A 12668-nucleotide genomic window follows, 5' to 3' on the forward strand; every position below is an offset into this window, starting at 1 on the left:
TATTGATAGAGAAGATTCCTTCTCTTTTTCTCATTGTTACCCATAGGGTATCTGCAGCTCTTTTTGACATTTTCACAGTATATCACAAAATATCAGCGAACAGCAAATGCACGTGTAACCAGTACGAGCGCTGAACCACAACTGACGTCTGGTGGCCTCTGCTAGTGCTGCCATGTTACACCTGAGCAACGTGAGCTGTTGGCAAAGAAAACTTTGGTTTTCGGAGCTTTTTGGATTTCAGAATTTCGGATAAAGGAATGTGCACTTGTACCAGGAAGATCCTAGAACATCAAGATCTTGTGGCCATTGCTGGATCTGGCAATCAGCCTGTCTTCCCAACCTTCAGAGTAGAAAAATAATTGTTTTCTTTCTTCACTTAAGAACTACTTCGTAAAATGTAAGATTATCATCAAATTGAGCTAACCTGAATGATTTCAGTATTCCAAAGATAGTGGTTCAGCAAGCTGTTGAATCTCCATTTAAAGATTAGCAAACAGGAGAAAATCTGCAGATGCTGGAAATTCAAGCAACACACACAAAATGCTGGTGGAATGCATTTTGTAGGGTCTCGGCTGGAAACGTTGACTGTAAGTCCTGACGAAGGGTCTCGGCCTGAAACGTCGATTGTACTTCTTCCTATAGATGCTGCCTGGCCTGCAGCATTCCACCGGCATTTTGCGTTAAAGATTAGCTTTATTTGTCACGTGGACAACGAAGTATGAAATGTTTGTGTCAACAACTAAAGCAGTATGAGGATGTACTGGGGACAGCCCATAAGTATCACCATGTTTCCAGCACCAACATAGCATGCCACTACTTACTAACCCTAAGCGTATGTTTTTGGGATGTGGAAGGAAACGAGCACCATGTGGTTACAGGGAAAATATGTAACGCTCAGTTATATTGGCTCGTATACGTCTAGGGGAAATCCCACCCAGCACCTGCCTCAATGCTTCCCACGGAGTCGGTTGCCGCCCGAATCAATCCCAGACATCAATCATCAGCCAGGCACACCCAGTACGTTTTACCAAGTACACTTTATAGATATTACTAATTCTATGACATTAATATAAATTCGATACAGAAAAGGAAGTAATGAAAAAAAAGGCACCAAGACTTATCAAAGTCCAAGTTCTTCACGCGCAACCGTTGGAGCTCAATCGATTCCGGACGACCACCCGAATCCTGTCGACTCACGGCTCGGGACCACCCGAAGTGATCGACCAGAGCCTGTCCGCACGTCCGCGGTCCTCCAAGTCTCTCCTCCGACTCCCCACCAAAAACCCCGTCCACCGTCCTCCCCGCCTCTCCTCCGACTCTACCCCAAAAAACCCCATCCACAGTCATATGATACAGCATTTATCCAAAAACAAAACGATACATGACCACCCATTGGCTAATAGCACCCTGCTATCTATATTCACCCAAGCAACTGTCTGACTAGAGACTTACTCAGCATTTAACATAACAAAGAAGCATTCCCAGTATAACATAACAAAGAAACCATTTTAAATTTAATATAAAAAAAAAGGAAAGACCCTGTACACATACAAACTCCTCACAGACAATGGCGGAATGATCACTTGCACAGTGAAATGTTACAGGGTCGCTACACTACCATAGTGCGTTTTTCTTTCAGGATTAAAGCCAGCGGTGCTGTTCTATATAGCACGAGATGGGTCAGGAGACCTTCTGAAAGCAGAAATGTCATTGCTAACTATATAACTGTAAAAGTCCAAAAAAGAACCCGAATATTCAGCAGTTAGAGTGAACTAGAGTTTGCTCTGTGTTAATTTTCAAATTGGAGTCTACTAAAAGGAACTGGTTGATTTCACACCTTGTTTTGGTTCCTGTTTTATTCCTGTTTTGTAATCTGCTTTGACACTGCTGTGGGATTCCTATATTTTTGCTCTTCCCTTGATTTCCTGTTGTGGCGTCCATGTATAATATTTTTAGTATTACTATCTGCACAAATGCAATTATGTGGGGTTGCATTTTGATTCACTGCTTCAACATCTATCATCTTGAGATCCTCACCATCTGGGCCATACCATCTCACAGCTACTTCCCTTCAACCATTCGATTCTTGAACCAATCCTAATTACTACCTGAGTATATCAACACTTTGGACTCCAGTGAATCTTATTATTTTATTGTAATGGCATTCTTGTGTGTAGTTTTTCTTGTGAATGTTGTGTGCTGCTGTATCTAAGTTTTTCCATTGGACTAGTGCATACATGACAAAAAAATTCGACCTTGACTCTGACATTTTTATCATTTCAAGCCTCATAGGTTCTGAAATAAACCGTGAATATTGATGGGAAGTAAAGGTGCAGCTTGCAGTTGAGGTGGTGGAATAGTTCCACAGGGTGTCTTGTTTTAGATGGTTCAATGTGCCAAAGATACTGGTGATATTTTTCCAAGTTAAAGTTGCTCACTTGTTTTATTCCTCCATTACACAGCTGCTCTACAAGCTCTAAAACGCAAGAAGCGGTACGAAAAGCAGCTTGCACAGATTGATGGTACACTGTCCACCATTGAGTTCCAGAGAGAAGCCTTGGAAAATGCAAACACTAACACAGAAGTACTCAAGAACATGGGATTTGCCGCCAAGGCAATGAAAGCAGCTCATGAAAATATGTAAGCAGCAACACTATTCCTGTCTTGTTCTGACACTAGATATCCTCCTTCCCATTCCACAGTCCTGTTATAAGAGCAAAACATTTGCTTGTGCAGTACTCAACTGAACTTCTTGTGCTTACTGATCTTCCATTATTTTTTGTTAGTCAACATTTCTCCATATCTGAAGCCTTGTATATGTATTAGATTAATTTCTCCATTTTAGAGCTCGTGACCATAGTTCCTGATAATTGTTCCTGCTGCTGGTTTTAAATTCTTGTGCTGGAACATCTCTGCCCAGTTACTCAGTTTTTGGCAATAACCAGCCCCCATTATTTGCCCATTACTGCCCCATTTTGGCAGTAACCGGAGATAACCAGCCCCCATTATTTTGACAGTGCTTTACCTTGGGTTTAGGATATAGGACATATTTTTATTTATTTAGAGATACAGCACTGTAACAGGCCCTTCTGCTCCATCAAGCCTGCACTTTCCAGTTACCCCCGTGTGACCAATTAATGTACATTCGAATGTGGGAGGGAAGTGATCACCTGGAGGAGACTCGCGTGGTTATGGGGAGACTGTACAAAGTCCTTGCAGACAGTGGCAGGAATTGAGCCTGGGCTGCTGGTTATGCTAATCACTATGCCACCATGCTGGCCTCACGTGGCTCAATGTGATACTAACTCCATTGACTGGTGGAATGACCAGTTGATGAGGCGTGGGGCATCTCTGAAACCAGTGCCTCCAGTCCTCTTGCCATTCTCCTTAGTCCTATAGGAACTCCTGTACATTCAGTGGCCACCTTATTAGGTACTGGGAGTGAAACCTGATGTAGTTTTCTGGTGCAGTAGCCCATCCACTTCAAGGTTCAACATGTGCATTCAGAGATGCTCTTCTGCACACCACTGTTGTAACACATGGTATTTGAGTTACTGTCGCCTTCCTGTCATCTTAAACCAGTCTGGCCATTCCCCTCTGTCCTCTCTCATTAACGATGCATTTTTGCCCACAGAAGTGTCACTCACTTTTTTTTGTTTTTCACATCATTCTCTGCAAACTCTAGATACTGTTCTGCATGAAAATCCCAGGGAACCAGCAGTTTGTCAGATACTCAATTCATCCCATCTGGCAACAACAATGGTTAAAGTCACTGAAAACATATTTCTTCCCCATTCTGATATTTGATCTGAACAACAACTGAATCTCTTGACTGTGTCTGCATGCTTTTATGCATTGAGTTGCTGCCACATGAATGGCTGATTAGATATTTGCATTAAAGAGCAAGTGTACAGGTGTACCTAATAAAGTGGTTACTAGTTTATAGTGGACAAAAGAACTAAAGTTTGCATGGATAGATGGAGGAGAAGTTTCCCAGCTATATCATCCAAAAATCAAGGAATGATCGTTAGATGATTGTTGTGCTAGCAGTAACCTCATCCAGTGTATGAATAATAAAGTCATCTAAAAGTTCTGGTTTGTGTATTTGAATGAAGCTGCGTAACTGGTTCATTTGATTCATTACATTGATTTTCCCTTTCAGGGACATTGACAAAGTAGACGAACTAATGCAAGACATCACGGAACAGCAAGAACTGGCACAGGAAATTTCTGATGCAATTTCAAAGCCAGTGGGATTCGGTGAAGATTTTGATGAGGTAAATATTGAAGTGCAATTGAACTTGAAACAGAGTCAAGCAGTTTACAGTTTCTGTGTACACAGACTAACTCTCAGAGTCACTGACATGACATAGAACATTACAGAACAGTGCAGACCCTTCCACCCATGATGTGTTAACCTTTTAAACTACTCTAAGATCAATCTAACCATTCTCTCACTCCTTCTTTCTTTCATCCATATACCTCTCTTTTAAATGTCCCTAATGTACCTGCCTCTACAACTATGCCATGAAATTTGTGGTTTTGTGGCAACGGTACTGTGCCATACAAACTGTTACTATAGGTTACAATAAGAAATGTAAAAATAAAAACGTGGGGGAAAATGAGCAACATAGTGAGGTGGAATTCATGGGTTCATGGTCCATTTAGAAATCCGATAATGGAAGAAGCTGTTCCTGAAATATTGAGTGTGTGTCTTCAGGCTGCTGTACTACCACCTTGATGGCAACAATGAGAAGAGGGCATGTCATGAATCATGAAGGTCCTTAATGATATATTCTGCCTTCTGAAGAAGTCCTCAGTGGTGGGGAGGGCCCTTAATGATGGCATCACCTTCTGGAGATGTTCTTGATGGTGGGGAGGCTAGTGGAACTGGCTGATTTGAGCTTTTTCCGATCCTGTGTACTGGAGTCTCTATGCTAGGCTTACAAGTGGTTGCAACACACACAAAATGTTGGTGGTTTACTCTTTTCCATAGATGCTTCCTGACCTGCTGAGTGCCTCCAGCACTTTGTGTGTGTGTGTGTTGCTTGGATTTCCAGCATCTGCAGATCTTCTTGTGTTTTTACAAGTGGTTGTTTGGGCCTTTGTGCTTTATTTTGTAAGTGCTTGTGAAGTTTGAGTGAGAAATAGTGACTTCTGGAGTGACTACCATTGATTTAAAACACTGGATGAGCTGATCAGAAAAGTGTCAAGTTTGCTGATGATCAATATGCTATTTTAATCTGCTGCATTGTTCAGCCCAGTGTTTTGGCATTAAAACTGTACTGGTAAGGAAGAAAGTATTAAAAATCCAGGCCCTAGGTGAAACACGGTACGCAAGAGGTAGCTGTGCCATAAATGAGACGTAAAGATTAGGAGCTGAGTAAATTTCACTCAGGTAAGAAAGATTGAATTTAAAAAATAAAAATAAAAATTAAATGCAACAAAAAATGGTGGCAGTTAGCGCAATGCTTTACGGTGCCAGTGATCAGGAATCTGGCTTCAATTCCTACTGCTGCCTGGAAGCAGTTTATACATTCTCCCCACGACCACATAGGTTTACTCCCACATTTCAAAGACCTACACAACACCTAATCTAAGATAGCCTTTCCCCTAGTAGGCTTGGGCACAAGCTGCTCCTGAAAGCCATCAGGTAGGTATTCATCAAATTCTCTCCCTTGCAATCCAACACCAACCTGATTTTCCCAGTTGCCTTGCATATTGGATTCTCCCATTACAATTGTCATTACTCTTATTACATGCGTTTTCCAACCCCTTTGCAATCTCAACCTGACATCTTGGTTACTATTTCGATGCCTAAATAATGTTTTTGTTTAACCCTTGCAGTTTAACTCCACCCACAAAGATTCAACATTCTTGAACCCTAGGTCACCTCTTTCTAAAGATGTAATTCCATCTCTTACCAACAGAGCCACACCACCACCTATGCCTGCCTGCCTGTTCTTTTGATGTTAAGCTCCCAACTATGGTCTTCTTTCAGCCATGACTCAGTGATGCCCATGATGTTATACTAACCAATCCCTAATTGCGCATGAGTTCATCTTATTCCAAATCCTATGTGCATTTAAATAGAGCAGCTTCAGTCCTGCATACTTCACCGTTTTTGAATTTTGCCTCTGTGGTGCAATTTAACCCTGTGCTCTGTTGGCATTTGTACCCAATAATTGGCTTATCCTTTCTTACATTCATGTTACACCTGTCATCTACTTGTAAATCTGCTGGCTGATCCTCAACTCTATCGTACTGGTTCCAGATATACCCATATACCCAATGATTTGGTCTCCACAGCCATCTGTAGCAGTAAATTCAGCAGGTTCACCACCTCTGGTTAAGGACCATAAGGTATAAGAACAGAATTAGACCATTTGGCCCTTTGAGTCTGCTCTGCCATTTCATCATGATTGATCCAATTTTCCTCTTGGCCCCAGTCTCCTGCCTTCTCCTGGTATCTCTTCATGCCCTGACCAGTCAAGGCTCTATCGATCTCTGCCTTAAATATACACTAAGACTTGGCCTCCACAGCCATCTATGGCAACAAATGCCACAGATTCACCAATCTGTGGCTAAAGAAATCCCTCCTCATCTCCATTCTGAAAAGTCGCCCCTCTGTTCTGAGGCTGTGTCCTCCAGTCTTAGATTCTCCCACCATAGGAAACATCCTCTCCACATCCAGTCTGTCAAGGCCTTTCACCATTTGATAGGTTTCAATGAGGTCATCCCTCATTCTGAATAGTGAGTACAGGCCCAGAGCCATCAAATGCTCTTCATATGACAAGCCATTCAATTCCGGAATATTTTCGTGAATCTCCTTTGAACCCTTTCCAGTTTCAGCACATCCTTTTGAAGATAAGGAGCCCAAAACTGCTCACAATACTCCAAGTGAGGCCTCACTAGTGCTTTATAAAGTCTCAACATTACATCCTTGCTTTTATATTCTAGGATGAATGCTAACATTGCATTTCTTTTCCTCACCACAAACTCAGCCTGCAAATTAACCTTTAGGGATCCTGGACAAGGACTCCCAAGTCCCTTTACACCTCAGATTTTTGTATTTTCTCAACATTTAGAAAGTAGTCAATCCTTTAATTTCTTCTGCCAAAGTGCATTCCCCGCTGTATACCATCTGCCACTTTTTTGCCCTTTCTCCTAATCTATCAAGTCCTTCTGTAGCCTTATTACTTCCTCAAAACTTCATGCCCCTCCATCTATCTTTGTATTGTCTGCAAACTTGGAATTCCATCATCCAAGTCATTGACATACAACATAAAAAGAATCTATCCCAACTCATATCCCTGTGGAACACCACTAGTCACCGGCAGCCAACCAGAAAAGGATACTTTTATTCCTACTCTTTGCTTCCTGTCAATCAGCCTCTACTTTATCTATGTTAGAATTTTTCCTGTAATACCATGGGCTCATAGCTTGTTAAACAACCTCAAGTGTGGCACCTTGTCAGAGGCCTTCTGAAATTCTAAGTACACAAGATCAACCGGTTCTCTTTTGTCTATTCTGCTTGTTATTTCTTCAAAGAATTCCAACTGATCTGACAGGTAAGCTTTCCCCTTGAAACCATGCTGACTACGCACTATTTTATCATGTGCCCCCAAGTACCCTGAAGCCATATCCTTAAAAATGGAATCCAACATCTTCCCAACTACTGAGGTCAGACTAACCGGCCTATAATTTCCTTTCTTCTGCCTCTCTCCCCTCTTGAAGAGCGGAGAGTGATATGTGCAATTTTCCACTGTTCCGGAACCATTCCAGAATCTAGTGACTCTTGTAAGATCATTAATGCTTCCTCAGCACCTTCAGCCACCTCTTTCAGAACCCTGGGTTGTACACCATCTGGTCCAGGTGGCTTATGTCCCTTCAGACCTTTTCAGTTTCCCAAGACCCTTCTCCCTAGTGACAGTTACACACTTCATGACCCCTGACACCTGGATCTTCCACCATACTGTTTGTGTCCTCTACAGAGAAGACTGATGCATATAACTTGTTCAATTCATCCGCCGTTTCCTTGTCCCTCATTTATACCTCTCCAGTATAGTTTTCCAGCTGTCTGATGTCCATTCTTGCCTCTCTTTTACACTTTATTTATCTGAGTTGGTATCCTCTTTAATATTATTGGCTAGCGTACTTTCATAATCTATCTTTACCTTAATGACTTGTTTAGTTGCCTTCTGTTGATATTTAAAAGTTTCCCATTTCTCTAACTTCACACAAATTTTTGCTCTATTATATGCCCTCTCTTTGGCTTTTATGTTGGCTTTGGCTTCTCTTGTTAGCTACCGCTGTGCTATCTTGCCTTTAGAATACTTCTTCCTCTTTGGGATGTAAATACCCTGTGCCTTCCGAATTGCTTCCAGAAATTCCAGCCATTGTGACTCTGCTGTCCTCCTTGCCAGTGTTCTTTTCCAATCAATTATGGCCAACTCCTTGCTCATGTAGTAATTCCCTTTACTCCACTGTAATACTAATGCATCAGACTTCAGCTTCTTTTTCTCAAATTTCAGGGTGAAGATTATGATTACTTGCCCCTAATTAGGCCACCCAGCCCATTGAGTCTGCTCTGCTATTCCATCATAGCTGATTTGTTATCCCTCTGCTCCAGTCTCTTGCCTGCTGCTTGTCTTTCACGCCGTTACTAACCAAGAACCTATTAACCTCCACTTTAAATATTAAAACTTCTGCAATATTTAAATATTTTGCAATGCTGGTGAAATCATTTTAGCTTTCTCTTGGGTTTTGTGACAAGAGACTATACTTCTACCCCCTCTGTAGGAGGATTTGATGGCTGAGTTGGAAGAACTGGAACAAGAGGAGCTCGACAAAAACCTGCTGGAGATCGGAGAAGCAGACAACGTGCCTCTTCCCAGTGTCCCCTCCACCTCTCTCCCAGAAAGGCCAGGTAAGTGTTAGTTCATTATCTGCGTCAGTAAAACCATGGTTACTTCCACCTTTGTTGTTCACTGGGTTGTGTTCCATTAATATAACTTCCCAGCTGCTGCGAAGGGCCGAGTTGTATGAAAGTACAGCAGATTTCTCTGCAATAATAACTGGGTGGTACGAGTTTCTATGAAAGCAAGTTAACCTTTCTCACTATAGCTGGTTGAAGTGACTGCAGTCATCTGAACAAAGTACTGCCAATCAGCAAGGACCCCACCATCCAGGCCACACTCTCTTCTCACTGCTGCCATCGGGAAGGAGGTACAGGTCCCGTACATATTATACCTCCAGGTCAGGAACAGTGATTACCCTTGAACCATCAGGATCCTGAACCAGTGTGGATAACCTCACTCACCTCAACTCTGAACTGATTCCCCAATCTCCACTCATTTTTAAGGATTCTGCAACTCAGTATTATTTATTATTATTATTTTTTTGCTTTTTGCACGTCTTTGTGTGTATTTTTCACTGAGTCTATTGTATTTCTTTGTTCTGCTGTAAATGCCCACAGGAAGATGAATCTCAGGGTTGTATATAGTGACATATGCATACTTTGATAATAAATTTACTTGAATTGGGTTACAGATTACTTGAGGTGAGGAAACTAAAACCTTGGTAGAAAATAACCCATACATTAAGACAAAGGTAACTGAGAGTGGAGTTAACAGGAATTCTGCAGATGCTGGAAATTCAAGCAACACACATCAAAGTTGCTGGTGAACGCAGCAGGCCAGGCAGCATCTGTAGGAAGAGGTGCAGTCGACGTTTCAGGCCGAGACCCTTCGTGGGGTTAGTCCATTCACCCCATTGAGTCTGTTCCACCATTGCATCATGGCTGTCTTGTCCAAACCTGTAAGATAAATCAGAATCGGGTTTAATATCACCGGCACACATTGTACAAATAATAAATAATGCAGAGAACATGAGTTATGGAGTTCTTGACAATGATTCTGTAGATTGTGGAATCATTTCAGTGCTGAGGTGCGTGAAGTTATCCATGCTGATTCAGGAGCCTGATGGTTGAAGGGTAATGACTGCTTCTGAACCGTGAGGGATCTAAGGCTTCTGTTCCTCCTGCAGGTACAGCGTGAAGAGAGCATGATCTGGTTGGTGGGGATCCTTGATGATGGATGCTGCTTTCTAGGGCAGCGCTCCGTGTAGATGTGCTCAATGATGGTTCCCTTCAATGTGTTTCATTTATATATCCCCTATTTTTTGTTACTTCCAGCTGCCAAGAAGGAAGAAGAGGACGACATGCAGGAGCTCGAAGCATGGGCTAATGCTATGTGAGGGCAATGGGCATCTTGTAAAGCACGGACACTATTGTACGCCATGGTTGTAGGTCTTTTGTTTTACATTGAAGGTCGTGAGCAGAGTAAATTTCTACGTGACTCCTGGGATCCATTCTGGGGAGGGTGGAGTGGGTGTGTGCAGTGTGGCAATATGGTTTGCTGTACGTGAGGAGGTGCAGGGAAACACTTTGGTACTACTTGACCCGTCTTTCATTGGATTTTTGTTACTGGCCAAAATCTTTAAGCCCATAATGATCCGGTACAGCGTTCTCCCTCCTCCTCCTCCTGGAACTGATGCCCCACCCCGTCTCTCGTGCCAGTCACCACATCACATCCTTCTGCTCATTTGTAATTGCTGCAGTGGCGATTTAGTTCCCAGAATAAAACTCCTCTTGCACGTCCATAATCGTTCGCTTGAGGTGAAGACAGTTGATTACTTCTCTGCTATTTTTGATTAATTTTTTTAAAAATTTGATTCAAAAAAAGAAATCTCAATTGAAGACCCTCCTCGTCCCGCCAAACAAAATACTTATTTCAGCAAGGAGTTCTTTATTTATAAAGCTTGTAAATTATTTTCTTCCCTACAAGATTTAAGCTACTTTAAAAGTGTATTTTAATTGGGTATAAGCACGTGATTTACCGCTGTCCAGGCGCCTCTGGGAATGTTTTGGTGTATGTTGGGTTTTGTTTGTTTTTGGATGGGAGGGTGGGAGGGCTGGTTACAGTTAACCTTATTTCTGCACTTCTGTGTGTCAATCAAAGCTGACGGTGTGATTCCTTCTATCTTTCTGCACATCTGGTATAATTTTACCTATCTGTTTTATTACGGATTTACACAAGACACCTTTTGAATGCTGCTTCAGCTGAAAAGTTATATTTTTCTCCTTAACGTGGGCTGTATACAGCACAACAGAGGCACTGTGAGGCTATCAATCCATTACAAGATCTCTCTAATCCTACTTAAACATGCTGTAAATATGTTAAGAGAAAAAAATAAAATTTCTTTTAATGTAACAGTGTCATGAACCAGATGTTTGAAAACCACGTCAAGATTCAGGATTGTTTAATGTCATTTCCAGTACACAAGTGTATTGTGTAAAGGAGAGCAGAATAATTGTTACTCCAGATCTGATGCAGCACAGAAAAAGCACAATAAGATAACATAATTTTTTAAAAAGCAATACTATAAAGTAAGATAGCTTATAAATGTTTATTTTATGTCCATAAAGTGATATTAGGCAGAGGAGTGTCTGTACATAAGGTGATGGTAATGATTGGGGGGTGTGGAGGGGTGAGTCAGTGTGTGAAGGTGTTGATCAGCCTTACTACTTGGGGAAGGTGTCTGTTTTTGAGACTGGTGGTCTTGGTGTGGATAGCATTTACCTTGTATTAGGTATTATAAGTAATCTAGAGATGATTTAAAGTATACGGGAGGATGTGCATAGGTTATGTAGCCTCCTCCCTGATGGAAGTGGGACAAGCAGTCATAGAAACATAGAAAATAGGTGCAGGAGTAGGCCATTCGGCCCTTCGAGCCTGCACCGCCATTTATTATGATCATGGCTGATCATCCAACTCAGAACCCTGCCCCAGCCTTCCCTCCATACCCCCTGATCCCCGTAGCCACAAGGGCCATATCTAACTCCCTCTTAAATATAGCCAATGAACTGGCCTCAACTGTTTCCTGTGGCAGAGAATTCCACAAATTCACCACTCTCTGTGTGAAGAAGTTTTTCCTAATCTCGGTCCTAAAAGGCTTCTCCTTTATCCTCAAACTGTGACCCCTCGTCTGGACGTCCCCAACATCGGGAACAATCTTCCTGCATCTAGCCTGTCCAATCCCTTTAGGATTTTATACGTTTCAATCAGATCCCCCCTCAATCTTCTAAATTCCAACGAGTACAAGCCCAGTTCATCCAGTCTTTCTTCATATGAAAGTCCTGCCATCCCAGGAATCAATCTGGTGAACCTTCTTTGTACTCTCTCTCTGGCAAGGATGTCCTTCCTCAGATTAGGGGACCAAAACTGCACACAGTACTCCAGGTGTGGTCTCACCAAGGCCTTGTACAACTGCAGTAGTACCTCCCTGCTCCTGTACTCGAATCCTCTTGCTATAAATGCCAGCATACCATTCGCCTTTTTCACTGCCTGCTGTACCTGCATGCTCACTTTCAATGACTGATGTATAATGACACCCAGGTCTCGTTGCACCTCCCCTTTTCCTAATCGGCCACCGTTCAAATAATAGTCTGTTTTCCTATTTTTGCCACCAAAGTGGATAACTTCACATTTATCCACATTAAATTGCATCTGCCATGAATTTGCCCACTCACCCAACCTATCCAAGTCACTCTGCATCCTCTTAGCATCCTCCTCACAGCTAACACTGCCACCCAGCTTCGTGTCATC

The 12668-nt window shown here is 42.2% G+C and overlaps 1 protein-coding gene across 1 annotated transcript in view; it reads left to right on the forward strand.

Moving 5' to 3' along the window:
* Positions 1-11273, forward strand: part of LOC140188170 (charged multivesicular body protein 4b-like) — a 39910-nt gene extending 28637 nt beyond the window's left edge. Inside the window, exons 2-5 of the mRNA XM_072244178.1 lie at positions 2463-2640; positions 4163-4277; positions 8803-8929; positions 10196-11273. Coding sequence (XP_072100279.1) covers positions 2463-2640; positions 4163-4277; positions 8803-8929; positions 10196-10257 — 482 coding nt within the window. The 3' untranslated portion in view covers positions 10258-11273. The remainder of the gene's footprint in view (positions 1-2462; positions 2641-4162; positions 4278-8802; positions 8930-10195) is intronic.
* Positions 11274-12668: the final 1395 nt, after the last annotated feature.

The sequence above is a fragment of the Mobula birostris genome, chromosome 2 (assembly GCF_030028105.1).
Source record: "Mobula birostris isolate sMobBir1 chromosome 2, sMobBir1.hap1, whole genome shotgun sequence".
NCBI classification, from domain to species: domain Eukaryota; kingdom Metazoa; phylum Chordata; class Chondrichthyes; order Myliobatiformes; family Myliobatidae; genus Mobula; species Mobula birostris.